The sequence below is a fragment of the Aulostomus chinensis genome, chromosome 24 (genome assembly GCF_037954235.1).
Source record: "Aulostomus chinensis isolate RoL2024-O1b breed Wild chromosome 24, RoL_Achi_v1.0, whole genome shotgun sequence".
Taxonomy (NCBI): Eukaryota; Metazoa; Chordata; class Actinopteri; order Syngnathiformes; family Aulostomidae; genus Aulostomus; species Aulostomus chinensis.
In genome coordinates, this window is record NC_141343.1 from 12,043,875 (window position 1) to 12,059,202 (window position 15,328).

Here is a 15,328-nt window from a genome sequence, read left to right on the forward strand (position 1 = left end):
AAAAGAGGCAAGCAACAATGAACAGTTGTGACTGGAAGCCAAATATAGCAATCAGATTAGTGATTGCTTTTGATAAGTTCAGGGACGCAACTGAAGCTCTCAGATTTCCGAGACAGAAAGAGACACTAAAACAAAACAAACCAAAAAAAAAAAAAAAAAGACTTCTGAAGATAAAGTTTTGTAACAATCCTCCATCTCCTGATAATCAAGCGCTTTTTTGTAGCCACCTTATTCTCCACATGGAGGTTTTGTTTATGGTGCCATTTCACAAGAACCACCTGGCCGATTTTCATGAAAATAGGACAAGCAGTTTAGCATGACCCGAGGAAGTATTCGTTAAATTTGGGGCCGGATTACTCTCAACTCAGCTGAAAACTGCACTTTTTTTTAATGGAGTTTGGGGGAGGTTTATGCTTCTCCGGTACATTTTTAGCTTCTGTTTATAAAGTTGTCATTGTTATATTCCTTATTGCTCTTGCAGGGATAGACATGAACATGTTTCCATGCTCCTAAATTGGTGGTCAAAGCACATTACGGGGGCATGAATGTAAGCTCAGGGAAAGCAGAGTACTGGATCGTGTTGCGTACAGAACAGTATGATGTACTTTGACTCGTGTCCTCTCGATGAATCTGCCCTGCCTGTGGCATATCAGGTTTATCTTGTGACCTTGCAGTCTATGAATTGTGACGGGCTGTTTCCTGAAGGTGTTTTTTTTTACAGTGACGAAACTTCATTGAGGCTACTGGCCATAGAAATTGTGCTTCTCTATGTACTTAGACACATCATATCATAGCCACTTAAACTCCTTCATCCATTCACTCCTAAATTTAAATGTTTTTCCAACTGTTTGCTTTTTTCTGTAATTACGGTGTCTGTTGTAGTAGGCTTAGTAAACTCATACATGGGTAGTTTGTCGTCAGTACAAGTAGGGAACAGGTAGGACAGGTAGGAATTGTGATCATGGCAAAGGCTTACAACGGCCTTTGGCCACAGTGGAAATTCATTCATCCATTTTCTACAGCTTATCCTGTTAAGGGTTGCAACCATTCACACTCACAGTCACACCTACGGTCAATTTAGAGTATCAATCAGCCTCGTCCCCTCTTGATGTCTTTGGACTGTGGAGGAAGCTGGAGTACCAGAGAGAACCCACACAAGCACAGGGAGAACATGGAGACTCACACAGAAAGATCCTGTGATGGAGCCGGGACTTGAACCTGGAACCTTCTTGTTGCTGACCACTGCACCACTGTGTCACCCTATGGCAATTCAATACATAGTAATTGTAACCAAAATAATTCAGACAATATCATTGTGATTGCAATCTTATCAAATTAATTTGTTCATGTATGTATTACCAACATTATAGTTGATTGCCCAGTCCACCAAATGGCCATAGGTACAAAGAGAAGCTTCTTAAATGCTGCAGACAACAACAAGAAGCATTTTTAATGACTAATACATGGAAATATGATGATTTGTCACCCAAATATGAGTCCAGTTTCATTGACAAAGTATCCTGGAAAATGTTATTCCACAGCTGTTTGATTTAGGCTTTGGTAAGTCAGCTTTTCGCCTGCCTCGGTTCTGTGAACCTACCCTCTCACTCCCCAGGCCCATGATAGCCAAGAAGAACCCTAAGATCCCCATGTCAAAGATGATGACCATCCTGGGGGCCAAATGGAGGGAGTTTAGCTCAAACAACCCCTTCAAGGGCAACGCCGCAGCTGTTGCTGCAGCCGCTGCGGCCGCTGCCATCGCTGTCGCCGAGCAGGTCTCTGCAGCGACTGCCTCGCCTGAGCCGCCACTGCAGCCGCCACCAATCAGAAAGGCCAAGACTAAAGAGGGCAAAGGTTAGCTGGTTTCATTGGTGTTAGTGCCTCTCATTGCTTTGCTTGGACCATACAAGTGCAGTTTTTCTTACATTTCAACTGTCCAGGTCCTGGTTATAAGAAGCGCAGTAAAAGTCCTCGGGTACCAGACAAGAAGAAGTCTTTGGCTGTAGCCAAAGCTAAAAAGATGGCACCCATTCGTATCAAACTATCGCCTATATGTGCCAAGAGGAAGAAGAGCTGCTCGGTGAGTATAGAGTGATGCTGATGCATTATATCGCTCTATCTTTATCTCTCAATCTGTTGTTGTTACCTGTGTACCTATCTGTCTCTCGCTCTTGACGCGCTCTTGGTCAGAGCGAGGATATTGATGAGGACGAATCTGAGCAGGAGGACTCTAGTGTTCACAGCTCCTCGGTTCGATCTGACAGCTCTGGTCGCGTGAAGAAGAACAAGAGGGGACGGCCAGCCAAGAAGAAGAAGAAAAGTAAATCGTTACATCATTGTGAATTCTGTACTGTCAAACAATGGAACGTGCCCCTCTGCTGCACCGCCACTTGGCGTTATGGAAAAAAAACTAGTAAAGTTAAGATTTTGTAATCTTCTCGCATTGTTCTGTACCATCAAGTCCCAGGTGATGAGGAAGGGGATGGCTATGAGACTGATCATCAGGACTACTGTGAGGTGTGTCAGCAGGGTGGCGAGATCATCCTCTGTGATACTTGTCCACGGGCATACCACCTAGTCTGCCTCGAGCCTGAGCTGGACAAGGCCCCCGAGGGCAAGTGGAGCTGCCCGCATTGTGTGAGTACAGTTTTCTTATGGTATAGTATGATTTGGTCTTCTCTCTCCAGGGTCCATTTGGAAAATGCTTCTTTTCAAACTACTAGTCTTTCAAGGTGAAAGATTAAGCTTGAATATGAATATGCCTCTTGAAAAAAAAAAAAGCTTTAAAAGCTGCATGAATACATCTCCATATTATTCAAGCTACAAGGCCAAAGCTGAGCGAGAGAAAAAAGTTAAAAGTGGTTTGTTTTCTTTGAATGGAGGAGCAGATGAATAGAGGCTTTGTAGTTGGAACGGAGTGAAGAGCTGGCTGCTCTCACGATGCCGCTCCTGCCCAGACAAAGACCGATACCTGAGCATGAAGCTTGGGTGTACAACCGTTCAGGGATGTCACAAACAAAACTGAAAGCTCATTTTTGATGATTTTTATACTTAATGAAATGCCTTGTCTTTATGCCGTTTCCCGTTTTCAGTGGAAAAGAACTTTGCATGAGTAAGTCAGACCTTGCTTTTCACGAGGACTACAGATATCTGATACGGTGTGTACGTAAAAGGTACAAATGTTGCTTCTTTTGGAACAAAATTGCGCACCTTTCCGTGAAATCTGAATCACCCTTTCTGTACCCTTTCTGCTAGTCGAAAGTTGTACTTCTACTCTTTTTAGGAGCAATTTTGTACTTTTGAAGGAACATTTTCAAATGTGTACCTGTAAGCACATAGCTGTTCTTGTATTGCACCTATGTTTTTGAGAATTTAGCGCAAAACGCGTACCCTTTTTTTCAGGAAACTGAAATTTATGTTCTTTTTTTAAAGAACTCGTGCTGTAAGGTGAGGTTACTTGTCTTGAGAGCTTCAGGATGATTCTAACTTTTCCCATTTGTTCCTCCAAAGGAAAAAGAAGGAATCCAGTGGGAAGCTAAAGATGAGGATTTTGAGGATTTCGAGGAGGACAGTGAGGACCGAGTGATCTCAGAGGTCGGGGTAGGGGTTCCGACCGGGGCGGAGGAGGAGGATGACGACCACATGGAGTTCTGCCGGGTGTGTAAAGATGGAGGTGAACTGTTGTGCTGTGACACCTGTACATCCTCCTACCACATCCACTGTCTGAACCCCCCACTGCCGGAGATCCCCAATGGAGAGTGGTTGTGTCCACGATGCACGGTTAGTCACGCCCCTGTTCTCTGCTTTCATTTGATTCATGGATGTTTGTGTCTCAGAGCTCACTGGGTTACATCTACTTTGTTGTGATAGATCCCTACCATGCATGTAAATAACCCGATTACCCAGTGTACTTGTTCGCATGCTGACAAGTTCCAGTTTGCCACTCATGCCGCTAAACACTGAAATTCAGAGGGTCAGGACGCGTAACGCCAATGTCAGTTTGGTGTAGAACACTGACCACAGCTTACATTGATATTTTTGTCAGTTTTAATTTGTTAACAATCCAAAGTCAAACATCCTCCAAATGTCACAGTCACATTCATGCCCTCACAAAATAGAATTTTATCGTTAATTCATGTTGATATTTTGTTGGTTTCAAGATGGATTTTGTTTATGCACCACTCACCACGATAGGATTTGGCTGGATACCGTGGACTTCATTCGATTTGAAAAACATCACACAATCTGTTACGCACTTGAACGTTGAATATTTTATTAGTAAATGGCCAATGCTGTTGTCATGTACATAAGTAATGTAAAAATTATCATCAGAACGTGACAATGCAGTCAGCCTAGACTACTTGTCCACAAGGTGAACATTAGCTGCCATCTACAGTCTAAGAATACACACTACAGACGACGTGGAAGATGTTGGACCTCATCAGTGCATCAGGATCACTTGGCACCCTTATGTGTCGTTATTCACTGACTATGGCCTTTTGTATTGTTTGTGTTACTTTACTGCACACTCACACCCAAAACATTCCAGGTGGTGTGGTCGCTGGCATCGAGTGGGCGAGCCGGAAACTTGGCAGAGATGACAAACACGCTATTTTTGCCTAGTCTATATTTGTGTCATTTAAAAAAAAAAAATCAACATGGTCGGCATTAGCTTTTCGCTTCTTTAGTTACATCTCTACACAGCACAGCAGGCCTAGACCCGGCGTCCTTCCTTTCTCTGACACTTTTTTTTCCCATGCATCATTGTGCCGTTTTTCATGGTTAATGTTAAACAAATAGTGATGAGTTCCAACCCCCCAGGAAATGGCAATGAGCGGTTGCTTTTTCATTGTCTACATGGATTGGTACGCTTTGCTGAGGACTTCTCCTCCTGCGGGAAGAAAATCAAATCCCAATCTGCATTCGGTTGCTGCTTCAGCGATATTGCTGCTAATTTGCATGAAGTTAAACTCAGCTCAGCCTCACCTCGCTGCTCCAGTTACTGACTTCACTGTGCTGCCGAGGCGTTTGAAGCCTTTCGCCACCGGCTTGCAAAGAAAATGAACGATTGCTGTTGTTGTTCATGGAACTTTGGAATGGTTATGCTCAACCAAACATCCTGTAAAAACAGTGGCCAAACATTCTCAGACAAAGGTCATTAATAGTGTATATTTTTTGGTGCAGCGTTCAAAAAGGGATTTTTCCTTTTTTACTAGAATAAAGCAGTTTTATTCTACAATACTACAGTTTCATTTGGCAAATGCTTTTGTCCAAAGCAAGGTACAAGGGCATCTTAGCATATTTACCAGTCTGCACATTAACAGCTTCCACATTTAGCTCTGATAAGTCATTATATCCCCCCTCTAGTGTCCGCCTATCAAAGGACGTGTCCAGAAGATTCTTCACTGGCGATGGGGTGAGCCTCCATCCCCCATTCCTGTGCCCCCAGCCCCTGACGCTCCACCTGACGCTCCTCCACCGCCACCCATGAAGGGCCGAGCTGAGAGGGAGTTCTTTGTCAAGTTGACCGGGCAGTCATACTGGCACTGTACATGGATCACTGAGCTACAGGTGAGTACGGTTGTCTAATCCAGTAATCATTTATAAACTGGAACCTTTTCTGTAGTTTGTCATTGTTCTTAAGAATACAACGCATGAGTCTTCTGGTGTTGTCCTGAAGAAACTTCGGAGGCTTGATTTGTGTTTTCTCATGTCTTCCCGCAAGCCAACCAGCAAACCACTCTTAAAACGCTTGTTCTCTGACTGGGGTCTGGACTTGATCACCTACAGTCAGTTTGCCATGGCTTTAAGTCTTTTCAGTTTTAATTTTTCATTCGCTTTGTAGTATCAGGCTGTATAAGTTACCCTAGCAACTTGTGTTTTTCATTCTTGTAGTATATATCTTGGCTGAAATTATATAAACTGAAAAGTACGTATTCCTCATTGACTTTGAGCAGGTAGTTGTAGCTGTTCTCTTTTGGTGGTCCTGAGCTGGAAAAGGTTAGTGACCACTAGTGTAGTGTTACTTCTTTCTCGAAATATTTTTCTTGAATCTGGCCTTTAAATATCCTTCAAATGAAACTGTCCTGGCAGGAAAGTCACTTTTTTGGTGCTCAGTACTCATGTCAACGCTACCCTGTGATTAAAAGTCACCATTAAATTTATTTTGCTTGATTTTAGTGGTCACAAGCCAGAAACATTGGGAACCACAGATGAAGTGCCTCCGCAGTCAGCAGTGAATCTATATTCAGTCTGTCTCTCTTTGGAAATTTTCTTTAGTTCAGTTTAATTATGTTCCGTTTGTCCTAAAGACGCTTAAAAATGTCAGTTGCAGAAGTCTGTTAAAAAAACTGAAAATATGTACGTTGACAACGCTTTTGACCACCTGAAACAAACATCTACCTCTCCTTTTCTCCCTCCAGCTGGAGATCTTCCACTCTGTGATGTACAGAAACTACCAGAGGAAAACTGACATGGACGAGCCCCCGTGCCTGGATTATGGGTCGGGTGGAGAGGATGACAACGGGGTAGGAAAGAGCGAAAAGAGGAGGGCAAAAGACCCCCAGTATGCCATCCTGGAGGAAAAGTACTACAAATACGGAATCAAGCCTGAGTGGATGATGATCCACCGTATCATCAACCACAGGTGAGTGATGGTTTTTTTTTTTTTTATTTTAGTCCCCAAAATCGTGCCTTGTGGGACTCCACCTTCAGTCTTCATTTAATATACATACACATTATAAACATTACACAGATAACTGTATAATTTGAGGAATATTACTCAAACCCTCTGCTAGTGTGGATAAGAAAGGGATGTACCACTACCTGGTCAAATGGAGAGACTTGACCTATGACCAGTGTACCTGGGAGCGAGACGACATGGAGATCCCTGACTTTGTCATTTACAAGACCAACTACTGGAGACATAGGTAGGATTTAACACAACTCTCCATTATTGATCATTAGTTGCAAAGTAAAAGACTCAAATCATTGACTTAGTAGTACCTCCATTACCTTTTACCAGGGATGCCATCATGAAGGACGACCCAGACAAACCCAGGAAGATGAGGAGCAAGAACCAGGAGGGTGAGGACGAGTCTCCTGCCTCCCCAGTCACTGATGTGAGTTAACTCTAACAATAGATAGTCCGTTTGTTAAAAAAAAGAAAAAAAATCAGTTGGTCACAGCTCTGTTTTGTTCGTTCCAGCCTACGATAAAATACGAGGAACAGCCAGACTTTGTGACGTCCACAGGTGGCACCCTGCACCATTACCAGATGGAGGGTCTAAACTGGCTTCGGTTTTCCTGGGCTCAGGGCACTGACACCATCCTGGCAGATGAGATGGGGCTGGGCAAAACTATTCAGACCATCGTCTTCCTGTACTCGCTTTTTAAAGAGGTACTGAAGCTGACCTGTTCTTGTCTTGTCATCTAAAGGTTTTTAGAAGACAGAATTAAGTATTCCTGCCCCTCAGGGTCATACCAAGGGTCCTTTCCTGGTCAGTGCCCCGCTTTCCACCATCATCAACTGGGAGAGGGAGTTTGAGATGTGGGCGCCAGACTTCTATGTGGTGACGTACACGGGTGACAAGGACAGCAGAGCTATCATCAGGGAGAATGAGTTCTCCTTTGACGATACGGCAGTCAAAGGAGGGAAGAAGGCCTTCAAGCTGAGGGTGAGGACGAGACCAAATCCAAATCAATTACCAACTGTGAATAAATATGGGCCACAATTATTAGGACGTTCAGTATAAATGGGCTCTCTGTCAGGGCAACTTTATACAACACGTTTTCATGTTCATACAATGTCTTTTGTAAGCACTCTTACAAAATGATAAGCCAAATCCTAACATACTATAACAAGAGATGGCATGCTTGTGTTCCTGCAGAGAGAGGCTCCTATTAAATTCCATGTGCTGCTCACCTCCTATGAGCTGGTGACCATTGACCAGACTGCACTGAAGTCTATTGACTGGGCCTGTCTAGTGGTGGACGAGGCTCACCGCCTTAAAAACAACCAGTCCAAGGTACAGTAGCTGCTGTTTTGACATGGAAAGGACATTATAAAGATCCTGTGAATATGTGACCACAACCTGTAGTGTGTGTGTGTAGCATTTTCAAGTTGAAAGTGCTCTCTGGTGGACACACCATGTAATGGCAACACTTAAACTTTGCCGTGATAGTATGGCAATAAACCAACTGCAATGGTGCTGTAGTAACTACATCACAATACCGATTTGTGCTCTGCATTAATCCATGCTTTGTCATGTTTGTGCGGAGGACAACAAGCACACTGTTAAAATCCTTGTTTTCTGAATGAGGTTTGGTATGGGGAGATATGGTAGGGTTTAGATTGGGCCCAGCTCTGTCAGTCCTCTGTGTGTCCTCATAAATTCTGCAACAATATTGAATTTAGTTCGTCTTGTCATTGTTTCCAGTTTTTTAGGCGTCTGAATGACTATAAGATCGACCACAAGCTGCTGCTGACAGGAACTCCCCTACAGAACAACTTGGAGGAGCTGTTTCACCTGCTCAACTTCCTCACCCCCAACCGCTTTAAGTAAATCCATCTCTTCTTTTTCAGTGATGCTTAATGGGTTCTGATAATGTGAGTAAACAATGAACTGCTGGTTTAACCTTATTTCCCTTTGACAAATCCCTTTCTGTCTCTTTGCAGTAACCTCGATGGCTTCCTGGAAGAATTCGCTGACATCTCTAAAGAAGATCAGATCAAGAAGCTCCACGACTTGCTGGGACCTCACATGCTACGGCGGCTGAAGGCTGACGTCTTCAAGAACATGCCCGCCAAGACCGAGTTGATTGTCCGAGTGGAGCTTAGCCCTATGCAGAAGTACGACAGTGGGGAGGGCTGACAGAAATATGGGTTTCATTTGAAAAACCAGCATTGGCCAGGCAGTAAAGACTCTCTTTCCTTAACATCTGTGGCCTTAAAATGTTCGCTTGAGCAAAAACATTTGTCAAGTGGTTGCCGTACTGCCAACAAAAACACCTATGTTGCAGGCTTTGGCGTGATACCCGGTTGGTAGTTGTGGTCAATTAATCAATCTGTGCTCTCATCTGAAAAACTATAACCTTGAAAAGAGAAACACCACATGAGTGCTGAGATGATTTATCATGTGTGTTTTAAAAACAGAAAATACTACAAGCTCATTCTAACCAAGAACTTCGAGGCTCTGAACTCAAAAGGTGGAGGAAACCAGGTGTCCCTGCTCAACATCATGATGGACCTAAAAAAGTGCTGCAACCATCCCTACCTCTTCCCAGTCGCGTCCATGGTGAGAACACCCTAACCCTAACCCTAACCCTTGTACTTATATCTTTGTGAGGACTTTCATTGATGTTATACATTCCCTAGACCCTCACCCTAAACCTAAGCGTCTGAAACGACAACCTGACCCTGACCTTGACCCTAAACCTAACCTGAACCTGATTCTAACCTCGACCCTAAAACCAAGTCTTGACCTTCAAACGGCCCTTTGAAGATGTGAGGTCCGGGCTAAAATGTCCTCTCTTTCCAAAAATGTCCTCACCCTCTTGGTTAAATCTGTATTCTAGTCCTCGATAAGTAGAAAGTACAAGAACACACACACACACACACACACACACACACACACACACACACACACACACACACACACACACACACATGCACTTTTGTTCCTTACAAGATCTTACAGCCAAGACAGGAAGTACAAAGGCAAAATTCTGTTTGATCATAGACATTTTTGCAACGTTAAATTGCAAGATTCTATTCTATCTTACTCCTCAACTGCGTAACAGTGACACCTTGTGGTCGTTTTGCTTTTGTACTTTGTAGAAGCGATATGAGGTCTAAAGAATGCAAGTATTTGTCATTGTCAAGTCACTAGCTTGTTTATGTGAGTGTACAAGTCAAGGATAGTGCACTAACACATGATTTTGTTGCATTTGTAGGAAGCCCAGAAAACACCCAGCGGAGCTTATGAGGGGTCAGCCCTCACTAAGGCTTCTGGGAAACTGATGCTGTTGCAGAAGATGCTGAGGAAACTTAAAGACCAGGGGCATAGAGTGCTGGTCTTCTCTCAGGTATGAACACCTTTCTGTCACATGCGTTTAATCCATCTTGTGTGAGCAGGCAAGGATATGTCAATGAAAACACACACACACGACCAGCTTTGTCTTTTTAGATGACAAAAATGCTGGATTTACTAGAAGATTTCCTGGACTATGAAGGTTACAAGTATGAAAGAATTGATGGAGGCATCACGGGAGCGTTGAGACAGGAGGCCATCGACCGCTTCAATGGTGAGATATTCAACAATGCGTAGTCTGTGACGTGTGTTGAGAAGCAGCAGGGAATCGCAACATAAGCACAAATCTTACACAAACACTCATCCCTATGCTGGACACACACTCAGGGATTGTCAGGCAGATTTTGGGTCTGATTCACCGCTCCCAGCATTTGCGGCTGCGCAGCTCAAGGCTGATTGGAAACAAATATCTGCCCAGATGATGTGGTGCTAGCCACCTCCCACTCTGCTCAGACTCATCGACGCCAACCTGATCCTTTCTAATATGTTTGATATGTAGGATTTTATATTGTGGTCTGTACTTTGCGGGCAGAACCACAAAAGGCAGTAAAAAAGTAGTCCCGAAGCAGCTAATAGTGTCGCCAATTATCACAGCCCTTAGGCTAACTTTAACTAGTACAGGGTACTACTATTGAGAGGTATTAGAATTGACAGTGGCTTCACTTTTTGTTTGCAAGGATTAGGAATCCTCAAAGATTTCATTACATTTGGACATGTTTGTCCTTTTACTTACATACTTACTTTCTCCATTTTGTTTACAACTGCTCCCTGCTCGTACCCTCTGGCATCTTGATAAGATCCTGCAGTGTGTGATTCACGGTTATTTTCAAATCTTGTAGTGTGTGCATATGTGAAATTGGAGTAACGATTAAATGCAGCCAGATTTAACAGTTTTTCGGAATGCTAAAAAAGTGAAAGTGGTTCCACCGTCAAGGTTCTCATCAATGGTCCTGTGTTTCCTTCTCATACTCGCTGTCTCTGTTTCCAGCTCCTGGTGCTTGTCAGTTTTGTTTCTTGCTCTCCACCAGAGCCGGAGGTTTAGGCATCAACTTGGCAACCGCAGACACTGTCATCATCTTCGACTCTGACTGGAACCCTCACAATGATATACAGGTAAGGCAGATCGCTATTAGCAGTTGCGGAAGGGAACCTTTTGCAACTTCCTGAGTGTCTTTTTTGTCCCACCGCTCGTAGGCTTTCAGTCGAGCTCACCGCATCGGGCAGGCCAATAAGGTGATGATCTACCGGTTTGTGACGCGAGCCAGTGTGGAGGAGCGAATCACCCAGGTGGCCAAGAGAAAAATGATGCTGACCCACCTGGTCGTCCGGCCAGGCCTGGGATCCAAGGCTGGCTCGATGACCAAACAGGAACTGGACGACATTCTCAAGTTCGGAACGGAGGAGCTCTTCAAAGACGAAGGCGAAGGTGACACCAGGCAATATTTACTGTTCTTATATTTCATATTTAATGTTTGGTTCGATCTGACTTTTCATCCACACCTGCACCAGGGATGAAGAATTCCGCGGGGGATAAGGTCGAGGACGAGGGCAACGTCATTCACTATGACAGCACCGCCATCGAGAGGCTACTTGACCGAAGCCAAGACGCCACAGACGACTCGGACGTCCAGAACATGAACGAGTACCTCAGCTCCTTTAAGGTGGCCCAGTACATGGTCCGAGAGGAGGACAAGGTGAGGGACAAAGAGGGGGAGTGTTTTTGCATGATCACTGTCCTGATCTCAGTCACAAATGGATTGATTTTGACGAAATCTTGTGGAAAAATCTGTAATATTACAAGGAACACATGATAAAGTCCAAGAGATAATCTGGATGAAATCGTAGTCTCATGTGCTCTATTACCAGGGTGTAGCTTTTAGCAATATTTCCTTGACACGTCAGATTTTGATCAAATTGCACATGAAATGTTTGAAAGTTAAACGTTAAAAGAAGATATAGATTTTGGACTGGATCGGTTATCCGGAAGACCAATTTTTGGTGGTTAGGAACTAAGTCTATGAACGTATGTCAGTGATACTGTGTTTATGTTCTCTGCTCATGTGACTGTGTTTATGTTCTCTGCTCATGTGGCCTCCTTGACAAGGGCTGGTGTTCTTTCAATACTTTCTTGTTTGGCTTTTACGTCTGCAGACAGATTTCTATTAATGAATACAGACACAGAGGCATTAACCTTTATTTTGGTTGTTTCTGGGGCCCCCACAACAGTTTTTGGGTGTGCTGAGAACGCGAGTCTGCCTGTTTTCCTGTTAATATGTCACTAATTGTATTTTGATACTGCGCAGATTGCGTGCAGGATGTGTAGCAGATCTTTTCCACGGATAAATATGTATCTTATAGGCCGTAAAACGAAGTAACGAGTTGAGAAAAGGAAGAAAAATTGATTAGCGCAGCCCTAACTCCCTCTTAGTCCTGACAAAATTGCTTCAGAGTTTCTGTGAAAATGTACATTTTAGTCCCAGAGCCAGGAACCGCAGTCTGATTTCTCTGATTCTTTTCGAGACATCACATCCCTGCACAGAAATCTGCAAATAGACCGTGGCAGTATTGAAGAATTGCAGTTACAAGCGTGATCGCGAAACGCTTTCATCTTTGTTCCAAGGTCCAGCACTTTTAATCGAATCCACCCCCAGGGCGCTGTTGTTTTCCTTACTCTCAGCATCGATAAGAGTACGATGGCGTCGGTGTGTCTGGGAAAGAATTGTAGTGTTTTAACTTCAACTGATGTTACAGATCGAAGAGATCGAGCGGGAGATCATCAAACAGGAAGAGAACGTGGATCCAGATTATTGGGAAAAGTTGTTGCGGCATCACTACGAGCAGCAGCAAGAGGACTTGGCGAGTAAACTGGGTAAAGGCAAGAGGAACCGCAAACCTGTCAACTACAACGATGCGGCACAGGAAGATCAAGGTAGGGGCCGGGGATTGGACCTGGAAGTAACATCAAGTATGTCATTTTGGTCAGAACTGGCACCATCATGGATGTGAGACTGTTGCTTGCACAGTGGAAGTGAATGGGCCTGGCCTATTGACAAACCACTATGTGCTGTTTCAGAGTGGCATGCTGACATTTCAGATAACCAGTCCGAGTATTCAGTGGGCTCAGAGGAAGAGGACGAGGACTTTGACGATCGGCCAGAAGGTGAGGAAGGATTCAAACATAGACGTCAAACAGAACCGTTGCTGCTGCTCATCAGCTATGACGGATGTCTTCTGTAACATGTTACCACGGCTCTGTGGTGAATTACGGGGGTGAAAATGATTTAGGTGTTGCAGATGCCTGGCTCGGTCCCACACTCATCGGACTGCCAAAAGAGTGCAATCTGCCTCGGACTTTTAGAGAGAAATGCTCCAAGCAGGTGTTTCATTCTCAGTTGATGTGGGTCAGCGTGAATCGTTGGGTCATCATGAACACATCGGAGCGTCTTGGCTTCGATTCCGTAAGCCTGCAACTTTACAGGAGGGATGAACCCTGTTTTTCAAAAGATAGCGTCTGGTTTTGGGTTTCGATCATGGACGTATAAAGAAAACTGGATGAAGTGTCGGGGGCGACGTTGCTCAGTGGCACATGAAGGAGCATGAAATGTCTGAACCCTGAGGCTGTTTTAGCTCACAGATTCTCAAACCTTGGACCTCAAGGCCCAAAAGTTCCTACTTGGCTTGTGATAAAAGATCCCAGATTGTTTTTTTGCTAACCGGTTCTGTTCTAACCTAATAATCTATTTGTAATGTATGAATGAATTTCAACAAAACCACGTGCTGTTACACACACAGGAGCCCTTGTTAGCTTTCCAAACTTGAGCGTCTCAAATCGATGGCTTTGGAAGATGCATTTTTATAGAACTGACAATTATTCATTCAAATACGTTTATAAAATGTTATAAACTTTATATGGTTTGAACTTTTTTTTGTTGTTTTTTTTTGGTCATTTTGTAGAATAGTATTCTGTTCGAACTTCAATTTGATCGTCTTCCTCGCAAAGAATTAGCTTCAGCTTAGCGTTGGAGGGTGCTAACAGCCCGTCCCTCACCCGCTTTTCTCGGCTTGTAATGAAAGTCTGTTGGAAAACAACATTTGGAGCTGCGATACGTCACATGACAGATGCCGTAGTTGTGATTATCCAGGCGCTGTTACGCATCCGTAGTCTTGATGGTGGGGTTGGTGGAGAGGGCGGTCGAATACATCCTACAAAATCCAACACCGTCGTCGTTTTCTCCACACAAGTATTCAGCTTTTCATTTTCATCGCTCACCTGATTTTAGATTTCTAATCTCCCAACGATGATCGGTGTATTTTTTTTTTTTTTTCCTGAGACGACAGCAATAAACAAGCAGTCAATCAACCTCCCTCCTGTCTTACCTCTGTTCTGTTGCCTCTTGAAACCTTTCAGGTCGACGACAGTCCCGTCGCCAGTTGAGAAACGAGAAGGATAAACCTCTTCCTCCCCTTCTGGCCAGAGTGGGAGGAAACCTAGAGGTCGGTACAACTTTGTAGAACCGGATCGGCTTTCAAGTTTACGAGTTAAACTTGAACTCTGAGACGTTCCTCTAACAATCCAATATAGACGAGAGACGGCAAAGCTTTTAAGTCTCCCAACAACTCCAAAACCTTCCAAGATCATTTCTCATCCCGACGGTGGCGGATGAACCGATGTCAATCAGCCGAGCGTTGCGTGCGGGCAACGGGCAAATCAAATTATTCCATTTAACACAAATAATGAAAACGTTTTTCTTGAGTATGATTGTTAGAAAGTAACAGAACAAGATAGGATAGTTAATGTAATAAGAAAAATTGGATTCCGCATTGTTCAAGCAACAATTTGCAGTTTATTTTCAAAATATTTGATAGTTACAGCTTTTTCTAGAAGTCAGTTGGAAGTCTTACAAATACTTTGTTGTGCTTCTCATCTTGACATTTAATCTGAGCTGAAAAATGAGAATACACAGAAACATTTACACAAGGCAATGATTGTTTCCGATGTTCAGATTATATGAAATACATGCATTTGTTTGATTGATAGGTGCTGGGATTTAATACACGCCAGCGAAAGGCTTTCTTGAACGCGGTGATGCGCTGGGGCATGCCTTCTCAGGACGCTTTCTCCTCTCAGTGGCTGGTCAGAGACCTCAGGGGCAAGACGGAGAAAGAATTCAAGTACGAACATGATGAGCTTTAACATACACCGGCCTCCCCTCGGTTTGTAACCGTCTGTCTCTCTC

At 43.8% G+C, this 15,328-nt stretch overlaps 1 protein-coding gene across 2 annotated transcripts in view; it reads left to right on the top strand.

Annotated features, from left to right (window-relative positions):
* The window catches only part of chd3 (chromodomain helicase DNA binding protein 3), a 44,733-nt gene that overhangs the window by 4,734 nt on the left and 24,671 nt on the right, over positions 1 to 15,328 (top strand). For both annotated transcript variants that reach the window (XM_086197427.1, XM_086197428.1), the window contains exons 5-28: positions 1,616 to 1,854; positions 1,941 to 2,080; positions 2,191 to 2,320; positions 2,462 to 2,637; positions 3,511 to 3,780; positions 5,368 to 5,571; positions 6,423 to 6,646; positions 6,798 to 6,929; positions 7,025 to 7,121; positions 7,208 to 7,399; positions 7,476 to 7,676; positions 7,890 to 8,027; positions 8,439 to 8,560; positions 8,678 to 8,851; positions 9,155 to 9,296; positions 9,955 to 10,086; positions 10,188 to 10,305; positions 11,080 to 11,204; positions 11,286 to 11,517; positions 11,601 to 11,785; positions 12,843 to 13,020; positions 13,165 to 13,251; positions 14,500 to 14,585; positions 15,130 to 15,263. In XM_086197427.1, coding sequence (XP_086053553.1) covers positions 1,616 to 1,854; positions 1,941 to 2,080; positions 2,191 to 2,320; positions 2,462 to 2,637; positions 3,511 to 3,780; positions 5,368 to 5,571; positions 6,423 to 6,646; positions 6,798 to 6,929; positions 7,025 to 7,121; positions 7,208 to 7,399; positions 7,476 to 7,676; positions 7,890 to 8,027; positions 8,439 to 8,560; positions 8,678 to 8,851; positions 9,155 to 9,296; positions 9,955 to 10,086; positions 10,188 to 10,305; positions 11,080 to 11,204; positions 11,286 to 11,517; positions 11,601 to 11,785; positions 12,843 to 13,020; positions 13,165 to 13,251; positions 14,500 to 14,585; positions 15,130 to 15,263 — 3,858 coding nt within the window. The remainder of the gene's footprint in view (positions 1 to 1,615; positions 1,855 to 1,940; positions 2,081 to 2,190; positions 2,321 to 2,461; positions 2,638 to 3,510; positions 3,781 to 5,367; positions 5,572 to 6,422; positions 6,647 to 6,797; positions 6,930 to 7,024; positions 7,122 to 7,207; positions 7,400 to 7,475; positions 7,677 to 7,889; positions 8,028 to 8,438; positions 8,561 to 8,677; positions 8,852 to 9,154; positions 9,297 to 9,954; positions 10,087 to 10,187; positions 10,306 to 11,079; positions 11,205 to 11,285; positions 11,518 to 11,600; positions 11,786 to 12,842; positions 13,021 to 13,164; positions 13,252 to 14,499; positions 14,586 to 15,129; positions 15,264 to 15,328) is intronic.